At 51.4% G+C, this 14,233-nt stretch overlaps 1 protein-coding gene across 1 annotated transcript in view; it reads right to left on the bottom strand.

Moving 5' to 3' along the window:
* The window catches only part of KANK1 (KN motif and ankyrin repeat domains 1), a 28,333-nt gene extending 14,231 nt beyond the window's left edge, over positions 1 to 14,102 (bottom strand). The window contains exons 1-3 of the mRNA XM_006863732.1: positions 11,453 to 14,102; positions 3,317 to 3,496; positions 2,020 to 2,125 (exon numbers count right to left, since the gene is read on the bottom strand). Coding sequence (XP_006863794.1) covers positions 2,020 to 2,125; positions 3,317 to 3,496; positions 11,453 to 13,685 — 2,519 coding nt within the window. The 5' untranslated portion in view covers positions 13,686 to 14,102. The remainder of the gene's footprint in view (positions 1 to 2,019; positions 2,126 to 3,316; positions 3,497 to 11,452) is intronic.
* Positions 14,103 to 14,233: the final 131 nt, after the last annotated feature.

Here is a 14,233-nt window from a genome sequence, read left to right as displayed (position 1 = left end):
ACTCATGATTCTGGAGAAGAATACTGAAAGTATCCTGAACTGCCAGAAGAACCAACCGATCTGTTTGGAAAGAAGTGGTCAGAATGTGCCTTAGAATTTAGAAGCAAGGCTGGTAAGAGTTTGTCTCTTTATGGACATGTTGTCGGGAGGAACAGGTCCCTGAAGAAGGACATCACCCACGGAAGAGTGGAGGGCCAGTGAGAAAGAGGGAGACCCCCAACGAGATGGACTGACTCAGTAGCCACAATAGTGGGATTGCACAACAATTGGGAGGCTGGTGCAGGACGGGGCAGGGTTTTGTTCCATTGTACACAGGGTCCACAGCACCTAACGAGAACAGGCGTGCAGCTGGCATCATGCCAACTGTCACGAAATGATGGTACTCCTGGCTTAGTATAAAACAAGAGGAATCTTAAAGGAAACCAGGTCTGCCGTTGTTGAGTTTTATTTCTTTTTAATAGCCAACTTTCCTGATCTGCCTCATTAATTCTCCCAGTGTCTTGGTGAACAGATCATACGAGAAGCAGTGTTTCCTACGGTGTGTATCCTTCAGGACCTCCTGGGCCACCTCTCCTGATAAAATGGTTCAGGTCTGAGAAACAGTCCCATCCGGCTACGTCTTCCTGGCAGACCTGTCTGTGAACAGCAGTTCCACTCATTGTAAACACCGCTGATTTCTCAATTCATTATTTTGATTGAGTTGCAGGATGACAGATAAGCTTAACTGTTTGCCTGAACCAATCAGGAGAGAAGACATAAACGTCTATGTAATATACAACCAGATAGCACACAAGTGTTGGCATGGCCTCGCTGTCTTCAGAGGAAAGGCACTACCAGTGTGTCTGGGAATGGGGGCAGCTCAGCATAACCACCTGTGTGGCAGGAGCCGGGTGATGGCCATGGTGTCTGTCTGTGTGTTCTCAATGCTGAAGTGTAACTACCACTGTCCAGCGGTACACAGTGTGTTGCCCAGGCTGGACTGACTAAGCCGATTTTCAGTTCGGTGGTGAGGAGAGATGTAACTGGCTCAGCAGAATCAGATGTCCTTACAGGACAGAGAGGCGAGCAGCCCACTGTGCCTTTCTGAAAAGGAACTGTGGCAGCTGGCATCCCAGGTTAGGGACCTTCAACTTGGACTTAAACCACAGGAGGCAGGCAGACCCTGGCTCTCAATTCTAGGCCTGTGGTGAATGCATTTTCTAATGTTTCTTCTAGCCATCGTGTTCGAGTCTCATCAAACCACGTTTTTGCCCCTGCTGGGGGTCTGGGGAAGAGAAGGTGGGAGAAGACACTGCTGGGGGGATGTGATGAAGTTGTGATTGAAAACAGAGCTAACTGTGGTTGTAAAAATTGGGAATACTAATGTAGATTCAAAATGAGCCATCTCGAAAGCAGGAAAGGTGATCTCTCACTATCTTCAAGAAGCAGAGCCAGGAGTGGAATGCATCCTTTGAACCCCAATATCCCTGCGCATTGAGCCTCCTCGTCCCTGGGACTGGAAGCTGTGACCCTGGAGGAGGGGCAGAGGAGCAGCAGAGAACCAGGAACCAGAGCACGAGACGGAGCCGTGGACCTCCCAGCCCCCGGAGCAAGTAAAGCTGAGTAACTTTGGGCAGGAGGCTTGCTTGTAGAGTGGGGTGCGTCCAGGCACTTAATGAGGGGGCTAGGTAGTTGACCCACAGAGCTAGAGCCGAGAACCTTCAGGCTGAGGTTATGGCGGAGTGGTGCGTCCTGTGGACATTGATCAGCAGTCCTGAGAGAGCTCTGTAACATTGTCCACACAGAAAGGACTGCCTGTGGACATGGCAGACGAAAGGCAGTTCTGACAGGGACAACTGGACCCTGAGTATTTCTGATTCCAAATTGTAACCTGGTAAGTTCTGTAATGAACCCCATAACTGTAGTACGGCGCCTGAGTTCTGTAACTAAATGACTGAACCCAGCTGAATAGGTGGGGGGGTGGGGTATGTGTGGGCGGGGGTGGGTGGGGACAGTTTTGGCAGGGACCATTTCTCTTACCCTCCGTTTATGCCAACAAACTGGAGGTTCTTTTTTGTGCCATTTGCGTCTTTATTCCTGTCCTTCTTCATGATGGACTTCAGCGTGCTCTCATTGTTGGGGTGGGCTGTGAAAACGTGAACCAAGAGATCAGCAGACCCAGATACAGCCCTGGTGGTGCAGTGGTCAGTCACTTGATGGTGAAACCCACCTGGTGTTGGCACGAGAGAAAGACCTGGAAACTTGCTTCTGTACAGTTGACAACCTATAGCATCCTACGGAGCCGTTCCCCTCTGTCCCCAGGGGCCACGGCCACCTTGAGTCAGAATTGACTGGATGGTACACAGTAACAGCCACACAACCATACAAGTTAAATGAATAGATTGTCTTTCTTCATGAATATTTTTTTTTCTCATTCATGGAAGTATAGCTCGTGGCATATACATTTGTGGAGAAAATTGTATAAAATCCTTTGGAAAATGGTGTGGGTGCCAAGAAAAAGAGTTCCAAGTTCCATTAATAATGTTCCTGAAATGGAGTAAGAGCCACCTGTACTTTCAAACATAACAAAAGCAGTGCTTATTAGCACCCATAGCCGGCTCTACTGGTGATGTGGTGTCTCACAAATACCATGTAGACACGAACATGTTGGTGCTGTTGCTAAAAGCTGGTGAGCTGGTTCTGACTCACAGCGACCAGACACAGGGTTTCTGAGGAGTGGCTGGTGAGTTAGAACTGTTGACCTTGTGGTTAGCAGTCCAGTGCTTACCCACAGCGCCACACCGGGACTCTGACTGAATAAAGGGATGGTTCTTCTTCTTTTTTTTCCAGCTAAGATGACCTGAAACCCAGACCTGGTCAAATCTATTCCTGGGAGAGGCCATTACAGCTGTGAGTGCTGCCCAATGAGCAAGATTCCAGTCATTTCTTAGGGGGACTCCACTCCTTATTCCTTTGTGGTTAGCAGCCATCGAGCCAGCCCTGGACACAGGACGACCCCAGGTGCCGTCCCCAGGTTGTGGATTGGAGTAGATTGCCACACCTTTTTTCCTAGTCTGTCTCAGTCGGGAAGGTCTGCTGAAACTATCTCAGCAGCACATAAGTCTCCACTGGCTGGGAATGGAACCTGACTCTCCTGATGGACGGAGGGCATTGTACCAATGAGCCACCACTAAGGTCTGTATTGACTCTTTAGTAATCCCTTAGAGATACTCTAGACCTACTTTCCCAACAACTAAGAAAGCTTTCTTCCCAATCGACTTTACATAGGAAAGCTAGCCAAGCTGGCAGATCCTTGTCCTGAGCTGAGAAACATTACCGTAAAGTCCAGCGGCAATCTGGTCATCCGTCAGATTCACAGGAGGCAGCGTGCTTTCCTGAGTGGGGAAGGCGTCCTGGCCAATGTCAGGTGTCCCCCCTTCTGTGGCCCTGACCTCTTCTCCATGCAGGGACGCGGATGGAAGGGTCCCATACGTACAGGCGTACCCCAGATCACTACCTGGAGGAAGGAGAGGGGTGTTAGAAGGGTGGGGGGCTAACCTATCAATCCCGACTCTAGAGACCCTGAGGGACAGGGCAGAACAGCCCCACAGGGTTTCCCCGACTGCCATCCTAACGGCAGCAGAGCTAAGCGGTCTTTATAGAAGATTCCGGCACACTCGTTTACTCAGACACTTCCCTTACTCCTGTTTTTACATCCTGATTAATGCTAATGGCTCAGCTGTCCAGGTCACCAAGCTCAAACCCCTGGGGATACATCTGGACATGCTAAAACTGGCCAGACCCACAGCACCTCACCTCTCTTCCTGTCCATCTGTCTGCCCCAGCCCCACCCACTCTGTCCTTTGCCTCCGCTGCAGCGCTGCTCCAAACCCGCTGCCCTGTAAGGCCGAGCACAGGCTGCGCTAAATCTTTACGATGCAGACGGTCTCACCTGCCCCCTTCGAGAGGCTGTGGCTGGTGGGTAGGAAATACCCCAGTGCTTACCAGGGCTCCTAAAGCTACTGCTGTTGTTGTGAAGTGCCATCGAGTCCGTTCCGACCCATAGCGACCTTGTATAGGGTTTCCGAGGAGGTTGAACTGCCGGCCTTGCGGTTCAAACTACGCTGCAGTCTGGCGCATTAACCCACAGTGTGAATCCCAGGGAGTGGACTCTGGCTCATGGTGCCCCCATGTGTGTCAGAGCAGAACTGCTATCAATAGGGTTTCCTACCCCCTGCCTCCTTGGCTGCAGAGAATCTTTTGTTGTTCACAGGTACCAACAAGTGGATTCCGACTCATAGCGACCCTCTGCATGACAGGAGGAAATACTGCCTGACCCTGCGCCATCCTCACAATTGTCATGTTTGTGCCCACTGAGGCCGCCACTGTGACAACCCATCTAGGGGTCTCCCTCTTTTTTGCTGACCCTTCACTTTGCCAAGCATGATGTCCTTCTCCAGGGACTCGTCCCTCCAGACAATATGTGCAAAGTTAATGACACGAAGTCTCACCATCCTGAACATTCTGGCTGTACTTCTTCCAACACAGATTTGTTTGTTCTTCCGGCAGTCTGTGGTGTATTCAATTTTCTTGGACAACACCATCATTCAAAGGCACCAATTCGTCTGCAGGCTTCCTCATTCCTTATCCAGTTTATGCACGCATATGAGAAGACTGGGTCAGAGGCACCTTAAGTCCTCAGACTGACATCTTTGCTCCTGAACATTTTAAAGAGGTCTTTTGCAGCAGTTCTGCCCAATGCAATACATTGTTTGATTTGATTCCCACCCACATGGAGGTGCATTGTGGATCCAAGTGAAATGAAATCCTTGAAGACCTGAAGATTTTCTCAATTTATCATGATGTTGCTTTATTGGTCCAGTTGTGAGCAGCTTCGTTTTCTTTTTGTTCAGTTGTGATCCATACTGAAGGCTGTAGTCTTTGATCTCCAGCTTGAAGTCCTCTTTGCTTTCAGCAAGAGCAGGGTTGTATCATCTGTCAAGAGTCTTTCTCCAGTTCAGATGCCACGTTCTTCCTTAACAAGTTCATTGGCTGCTGGAACTTGGCAGCCGCTCGGGGGGGTGGGGGGTGAAAAAATGAGGCTGCCTGTTCCCATTAACATGAGCAGGCTCTGAAACCAGTTTTACTCTGCTCTCTAGGGGTCCTATGAGTCGAAGCGGGCTCAATAGCCGTGGGCTTGGGGTTTAAATTAACTAAAGTTGTATGGACTTAGTTTGAGGCAAGAACATCAAAGTTGAATGAGCTCTCCTTTATTCAAGTCAGAGGAATTTGGTCATCCAGATGGTGTACGTGGGTAATGTGCTTGAATACTAACTGAAAGATGGAAGCTTCAAGTCCACCCAGAGGGCCCTGGAGAAAAGGCATGGCAAATCTAGGTCTGAAAAACCAACCACTGAACACCCTCTGGAGGGCAGTTTTACTGACACACACGGGGCACCATGTGTCAAAGATGACTTGGCCGTTGGTAAAAGGAGCAGAAATTGTGTTCCTGGCAGACTTGAATGGCCTGTAAGTCATCTCTGCAGTTGATAATAAGATGTACACAGAGACGACGTGTTCCTCTGGCAAATGACTGGCAAGTTCACACACACCCGCCTCACAGGGTTACAACAGCCAGTTGCCCAGTCTTTCTCTCATGGAGTGGCTGGTGGGTTTGAACCACCAACCTTTCTGTTACCACCGAGTGCTTAATTGGTGCCACCAGGGCTCTTTCGCATGGGCACTATCAGCCAAACCAACCTAACCGCCACTCATAGGGTTTCTGAGACTGTAAATATTTATGGGAGAACATGTCCTCAGCTTTCGCCCACGAAACGGCTGGTGGGTTTGAACCAACAACCTTGAGGTCAACAGCCAACACCTAACCCACAACACTAGCAGGGCTCGTTAGAATGCGTGTTAGCAGCACTGTGTTTCTTAATTTGTCCGGAAATTGATTTTGCTAAAGATACTGAAATGGATATGTGGTGCTGTGGGTTAATGCACTGGACTGCAAAGTTGTTTGACCCTCAAGGTCGGTGGTTCAAGCTCACTAGATGCTCCTCAGAAACCATATACAGGATCGCCATGGGTCAGAACCAATTTGACAATACAACAAAAACAACAAAAAAACAGAGTTGGAATATGAGAGCATGGTTCCGACCCACAGAGACCCTGTACAGAGTTTCCACTGACCCTGCGGTTCAAACCGACTCTGCGGTCCAGCGCATTAACCCACAGCACCACACCAGGACTCGCTGCCAACTCTGCTGGCATACTAATTCATATGTTTCTCTCTAAAGTGCTTTGTGAAAACACTGTGACTTACGGGTAATGTGGCTGGTTACTTAGCCATGTCACCGGGTGGGATTTTCAGTTATTCTGATTTGACATTTATAGGACCCTTAATTTCCTTGTCAAGAATAGGTAAGGCATGGACTTATGGGGGCTGTTCAACCATTTAGCTATTTCCCCAAAGTTCAACTAAGAATTCACATCACGAAAGGGGGCTTGTGAGTACATTTTCAGCCCTAACGTTGCTTCTGGGGTTGAGAGTAGGGCACCTTCATGAAGGGATGTTCTTTTTCTGGGACACAGGGAGCCTGGAGTTTTGAGGGAGGAGGAGGAGGAGAATCCCTACTGGGAACTCCTGTAAAGGGTCGCTATACATCGGAACTGACTCCAGGGCAGTGGGCCTTGGTTTTGGATTTTGAAAGAACTCTGATAGTTCAATGTTTGAGTGCTCAGCTGCTTCCAGAAGCTGGCAGTTCAAACCCACCCAGTAGCCCCATGGAAGAAAACATGTGTGGATCTGCTCCCGTAAATAAGACAGCCTGGAGAGACCATGGGCAGCTCCCTTCTGTCAGGTGGGCTGCTGTGAATGAGAAGCCACTCAAAGGTACCCAGCCACAAGGTAGTTTTGACCTCTTCCTGGGAACACAGCAGACAGCTGTTCTGTAGGAGCAAGATCTCATTCAGAAAATGCTAGAGTGGGTTGAGGAAACAATACTTCGTCACCACAACCCCATTTACACTTAATGACAGATCCTCTCCCAGCCTGACCCAGAGAACTGGGACCCTCTGTTTCAGGAGAGCTGGGGCAACAGAGGACAAGTCAAGTGGCACCATTTTCCCAAGTGTGTGTAGTCACTTCACGTCTCTGTGCCCCGTCTTGTTCCTTCTCACAAGACTTCAGGCCTTTCCATCATACCAATGCACATGTCTTGGGGGTCCTGGTGTGGCTCTGTAGGGTAAGTACTGGACTGCGAACCACAAGGTTGCTGGTTCAAACCCACCACTCGCTCCTCGGAAACACTAGACAGAGTTGCTATGAGCTGGAACTACTCAACAGCCCTTAACAACATTGCACACGTCATGAATTACCCAAAGAAACTGATCACAACCCCAACCCTACTGCCATCAAGTCAATTTCAACTCAGAGTGACTCTCTAAATCTTTATGGGGGTACACAGCCTCCTTTTTCTCCCGCAGGACAGCTGGTGGGATTGAACTGCTGACTTTGCAGTTAACAACCCAGTGCTTATTCCACTGAGCCACCAGAGCTCCTTTCATAGACAGGAGTGTAAAATGTAAGCCTAATTTTTATATTGCTCCACTGCGGTGGTCTGGATCCTAAGTCAACCTGCATGCTCTTGCCTCCTGCATGTTTTGTGGCTCCTGACATATCCCATCACCGGTTACTGACACATGGGATTCATGACCTTGCTTTCCGACTGGAAGCAATTCTCCCAGGTGCATGCAGCCCACTCTACGTCCCTCTCCATGACTACATCCCTCTTTCTTTGCATAGCAGAACAACAAACTGAAACAACCCAAACATACTCACAGTGCCCCACGTGTGTCACCGTACAAACGTGCTCTGTGGGGCTCTCAGTGGCCAATCTTTCAGAAGCAGATCACCAGACCTTTCTTCTGAAGCACTTCTGGCTAGACTTGAACCTCCAACCTTTCTGTTACCAGCACATTAACTATTGGTGCCACCCAGGCGCACCATTTTGCACATGTTGTCATGTGCTGGTGAGTTGAGTCTGACCCTACATGACAGAACAGAACAGTCTCATTGGGCTTTCTACGGGTCACCTTTAAGGAAGCACACTGCCAGGGCTCTGCTGTGGAGTGGCTGGTGGGTTTGAACTGCTGACTTTTCAGTTAGAAGTCATGTGCTTACCTACTACACTCCCAGGGTTCCTTATTTCATGTATAAACCCACTGCTGTTGAGCCACTTCTGACTCACACCAACCTACAGGGTTTCCGAGGCTGTCATCTTTACATAGACTGCTTCACCTCTGTCTCCTGAGCAGTTGGTGGGGTCAAACTGCCGACCTACTGGTTAGCAGCTAAGCACGTGGCCACTGTGCCCCACCAGGGCTCCTAGACGCCCCCCACCCCCGCCCCCGAAAGCAAAGCCAGTGTCACCGACTCCACTCTGACTCACAAGGACCCTAGAGGACAGGAGAGAACTGCCCCACAGGGTTTCTGAGGCTAAACTGTTAGCTGCTGTCCCCAGTCGGCCTCGACTCATGGAACCATCACTCCCAGGACCAGCAGCACCTCTATTGGCTGGTCCTTGGTTGTATCGTTGTGAGCCACAGCACTGGGGTCTCCACTGGCTAACTTTCAGAAGTAGATTGCCAGAGGAGTGACTGGCTCACAAGCTTTCAAGATGGAACCTAGATCCAGAGGGCGTGGGGGAAGGTAGAATCTCCCCTGAGTAGTATCCAATCTGTCTAGGCGGGGCTGATTAAAGGAAACGTGGATAGGTCTCTTGTGATACAATAGTGAATAATTGTTATCAGGACTGCTTGTGAGGGTTGGAAATGTAAAGGTAGACGTTTTGTAGCAAGGAGGGGAGTGATTAACTTTTCAACCAAGGAGTGGAGGTCCCTGGGACCATCAAGGGAGAAGAGCGGAGAGCGGGACCCTACCCAGAGAAGCAGTGACACCAGAGATGGAGGCAGAGACGATGACATGGAGAGATGGAGCCGCTGGAGACTCTAGACCCAGAGAGGGAGAGAGGCTGTGTGCTGACGACTGGGGGTCCAGCTTGTAGGGTATACTCTGTGGTTGGTTGATGAGGCATGGAGGGGATTGTAACCATGGCAATGAAATGATATATGATAGCATGAATGTAAAGCTAATGTTCTCCCATGTAAACTATCACATAATTCACAATAAAACATTAAAAAAAAAAAAAAAAGTAGATTACCGGGCCTTGCTTGCATGTCTGTCTCAGTCTGGAAGTGACGCTGAAACACAGAGACCAACAAGCTCCGGCTGACAAACAGGTGAAGACTGAGCATGTGCTGCACTGGCCAGATATCAGACCTGGCTCCTCCCCATGAAACAGGAGAAACCTCCTACTGAGCCCACAGGGTGGCACTGTTGTTGTTGTTAGTGAGTTTCCAAGGAGCAGTTGGTGGGTTTGAACCACTGATCTTTTCCTTAGCAGTCCAGTGCTCATTCTACAGCGCTACACCAGGACTCCCAGGACAGTCTTACTGTTGTCAAATGCCTTCAAGTCCTTTCTGATTCATAGCAACCCTGGATAGAGTTTTCCAAGGAGAAGCTGGTGGATTTGAACCGTGTAACTACGTTGTTAAATGCCATTGAGTTGGTTTTGACTTATAGCGCTCCTGTACAAGGTTTCCAAGGAGTAACCGGCGGATTTGAACCACCGACAGTACGTTGTTGTTGTTGTTAAGTGCTATCGCATCAATTCCGACTCAGTGACCCTATACAGAGTTTCTAAGGAGCAGTTGGTGGGTTTGAACCACTGACCTTGTGGTTCTACCAGACCTTGCAGTCTGGTGCTTTATCCCGCCATGCCACACCAGGACTCCCAGACTGCATCAGTGCTTCGGAAAGTGCGTGCTTTTTTGTTCCCAAGTGCTGTAGGACTCCCACAGCCTCGAGACTTAGTTAGGATGTGAAAGACCCCAGCCTTATGGAGAGGAAACCTTTGTCAGGCAGCCAGAGCAAACTCCCCCGGTTCATCGTGTTGGGGGCTCCACAGTGACACAGCTGAGTGATCTGGGAGGAAACCCCAGTATGGGGAGGCGGGTGGAGGGCTGGGAAGAAAACGCCTTTTGAACGGACGAGCCGTGCGCATCTGGGCCCGGAGGTATTTGTGAATTTTAGTTTGACTTCCACATCTGACATCATAATTTTCTTAAGGATGTGGAAACAGACATATTATTAGTTACTTAGGTCAGAGTTTACGGCAGTCAATGTGTGGTTTCAATCCTCTTTCCTCTCAACCGGCCCCGCTGCAGAGTTATCTAACCCCAAACCCCCACATCAGCTGTCATGGGTTATTTTCCCTCCTGAATAAATGATTTGTCCCCCTGCACGAAGTGACTAAACATAGATATGAATTCAGGGTTGAAAGTGGAAACGCAGGAAGGAGAAAAGAAGGCTATTTTCATCCGTGTTCATCACTCCCCTCTCAGGCTGGGGAGAGATGCTGAGAGGTGGGAAGGATTCACTTCCGTTCAAGTCTGCGTCACTGATTTTCACACAACACTCTACTTATCGTGGTGCTGGAGGAAAGGCAATGGACTGCTAACCATAAGGTCAGCAGTTCAAATCCAGGGTCCGCTCCATGGGCGAAAGATGAGGCTTTCTGCTTCTATAAAGATTACAGCCTTGGAAACCCTATAAAGGGTTACTACGAGCTGAAAACGACCCGATGGCAGTGAGTTTTGAGTTGTAGGACCCAGGCGTCCCAGTGGCACTGCGGTTAAAGCACTCAGCTGCCAACCAAAAGACTGGTGGTTTGAACCCATCAGTGCATTCCATAGTAAAGACCAGACAATCCACTTCCTTAAAGATTACCCCTAGAAAACCCTATGCGGCTGTTTTTCTCTGTCACATAGGATCAGAACCGACTCACAACGGCACACAACAACATGTGCAAAACGGTGTTCTTGGGTAGTGCCAACAGTTAATGAGCTGGTAACATAGTGGTTACGAATCGGGCTGCCAACCTCAGGGTCAGCAGTTCAAAACCAGCTGTTTCGTGGGAGAAAGACGAGGCAATCCGCTCCCATAAAGACTTACAGCCTCGGAAACCCTGTACTGGGTTTGCTATGAGTTGGAACCAACTCCACGGCACACAACACCACCACCACCAACTGAAGACTGCAGATTTAGAAGTCCTATTGTTGTTGTCAAGTTCAGTCCAGTTGGTTCTAACTCATAGAGATCCTGTGCAGGTTACTGACCAGTAACTGGTGGGTTTGAACCACCAACCTTTGCAGTTAATCCCAGTGTTAATTCTCAGTGATGACAATCTCAAGTTGCTCATGGATTCTGAGCCTTGGTTTTCATTCTACCCATTATCTGTTTGACGCTTTCTCCCTGGTTCCCCAAAATGATTCCAGTGGGTAAAACGCATCGTCACCTCCCGGAAAGACATTATCGCTACCCTTCCCCGGCCCAAGGATGGCCTACCTGTGCTTCTATCCAGACTGGTCTCCTGGAAGCCGGAGCGCTTCAGATCCTCAGCGCTTGCCGATTTCATGACGGAATTGATGGACGACAGGGTACTAATGAGCTGTGAGTTGAGGGAACCAATCTGTGAGTGAGGCTCCCCAAAAGCTTCCGACAGCTCAGCGTAATTCTCCGCCAGCAGAGCTTGCTGCTCTTGTAGCAGCTTCTGGACCCGCTCGATGTAGTGGTCCAGGCCGGCCACCGTTCCGCATGGAGCCTGGGGCTGGGGGCTCTCCAGGAACTCGCCGACAGGCTTGTCACCAACGCCAACACTCCGCCGGCTGCTCATCAGGTCCGTGGTCATCTGGGGGGGGCCACAGGCTATGCTCCTCATTCTGAGACCAACCAGATAGTGCTCATTAATATTAACCTGTCCCACCCCCGAATCTCTGGTCTTTACAGTCGATGGCTTGTCAAACCCAGAACTGCCAGAAATCAAGGTTCCCACCCCAATGGACCGCGTCTTGGGCGGGGAGCTGATGTCCCTGACGCGGCCTTCCCCTACGGCCACCGTCCGCATCTCCACAGTCTGGGTGCTGGTCTGCTTGTCCAAAGTGATGAGGCTAGTGTTGGTGCAGGATTCTACAAGGGGCACCGCCTCGGTGTTGGTGAACTGGTCCATCTGCTCCACAACCGTACTGGTGTGCTGGTTTGTAGTGTGAGGGACAGCCATGATAGCAGCTTCCACCTGGCCCGCGGTCTCGGTGTTCACGCCCCGGGAGGTACAGGCCTCGGGACAGCACACCTTCACGTGCACAGAGCAATCCCCGCAGCCGATGGACCGCACGTCTTTGAGGCTCACGTTGGTCTTGAGCAGCGCCAGCTCGTTCACAGACTCCTCTGTGTTGCTGCCCGTCTCGCAGACGCTGGCGGCCACGCCCACAGCCACATCGCACGTTTCCACGGAGGTCCCAGTACATCGGTCATGTACGTCCACCCTCTCCTTCACAGTCCAGCGATGCATGGGCAGCTCGGGCCCCGCGATGGTACTCCTGCAGTCAGGCCCGCAGGAGACGGCGACGCTGTGTGTTGGCACAGTGGTCCCCACACCGGCGTCCACCACGGTCATGTGACGGCCCACTGACTGGTCCCTCGTCTGCACGACGGCCTCCACCATCTTGCTGAAGACGAGCGGCTGGGCCAGGCTGGCCTTGTCCACTTTCTTCCTGGACCCGGCAGCTTGCAGCTCCTGCTTCAGCCTCGTCATCTCCCGGTCGTGGGTGGTTTCTTTGAGCTGCACTTGCAGGCGGTAGACTTTCTCCTTTAAGGCTTCGATGGTCTGTTGCTGAAGCTCAATCTCTTTGTCAGCTTCTGTGGTCACTCCCAGCATGGTCTCTGTCACACCGACACCTAAATTCCTCGTCTCAGTGACCGTCCCAACAGCCACGTCCTTCTGGGACCCGAAGCCTCGGCGATACATGACGACATCGTCCATGTCTTCGTTGGTACCCACTGCCACGGACCGGCGGTCCAGGCCCCGGTCCTCGCCGTTCATCCTGAGCCCCGGGATGGCCTCGTAGCTGCTGTCTTGGATCTTCTGCTCCAGGGCCTGCATGTCGGCCGTGAGCTGCCGGAACTCCTTCAGCCTCTGCGTGCTCTGCTCCACGCTCTCCAGCTCATCGTCTTCATCACCGATGTACAGCTCCCCGCTGCCCCGCCGCCGGACCTGGCACAGCTGCGAGGCGTTGCCGGCGCTGTAGGAGCGCTTCCGCAGCCCACAAGTGTCATGCTGAGGGGCGGCCCGCTGGGTCTTCAGCTGCGAGGCCAGCTGCCTCTTCTCCTCCTGCAACACGGAGATTTTCACCTGCAGCACCGGGATGGTGCGCACCTGCTCCTCCAGCTCCTTCAGGCGTTTCAAGGCCACGGCCATCTGCTCGCGGATGTGCTGCAGGTGCATGGGGCTCACGTTGGTCACGGGGGTGGAGACCCCCGAGCTCAGTGGGCTGTGGCGGAGGGAGCTTCCCATGGAAGAGGTGGTGGCCGCGGCCGGGGTGTAGCCGCTGTAATCCCCGTTGCCTTGGAATCCATTCTGAAGGGGGTACCCGATAGGGTTGTGGCTTCCGGAACCAATATAAGACGGGAGGGGGCTGGTGGAGCTTATGCCTCCAAAACTGGCCAGCCGGGGCCTCCGGAAGTCGCCCGGCACCACCTGCATGGCCACCCTCTCCTGTTCCAGCCTTCTCCGCGTCTCCATTAATGTCTTGGTGACATGGAGGTTATGCTTGGGGAGTTGGGGTGAGGGAGGCGGCAGCTGTCGGCTGTCTGGGACGGACAGGAAGGTGGGAGAGGTCTCCTGAGGACCAGGTGGCCGTGGGATTGGCGTGGACGTCAGCAGGCTCTTGGCGAGGAGGAAGCTGGGACACTGTTTGTTGTCACTGTGAGAGGAGGACAGGGACTCGGTGGAGGTCCACACAGCTTGCTGCCCGGGCGTAGCCCTGGCTTCGGGGCATGGCACGGATGACTTGGTCCGCTTCTGGAAGTTCAGTTTCTTGACAGTGTTCCCCTTTTGTATGTCATCCACGTATTTGAGGAAGTCTAAGTCCAGCTGATAACCATACGGGGTCTCCACAAAATAAGGGTCGTTCTGTTCCTTGTCATGGTCTCCATTCAGAACGTCATCTGGCTTTCCTGAGCGAGACAGACAGAGAGAGAGAAAAAACATCACAATACTATTCGAGATGCATGGTGCAGCGAGGGTGTAGGGTGGAGTGAGGGTGTAGGGTATAGTGAGGGTGTAGGGTA

Source organism: Chrysochloris asiatica, unplaced genomic scaffold, assembly GCF_000296735.1.
Source record: "Chrysochloris asiatica unplaced genomic scaffold, ChrAsi1.0 scaffold00056, whole genome shotgun sequence".
Classification (NCBI taxonomy): Eukaryota; Metazoa; Chordata; class Mammalia; order Afrosoricida; family Chrysochloridae; genus Chrysochloris; species Chrysochloris asiatica.
This window is presented reverse-complemented; position numbering and strand designations above follow the sequence as displayed.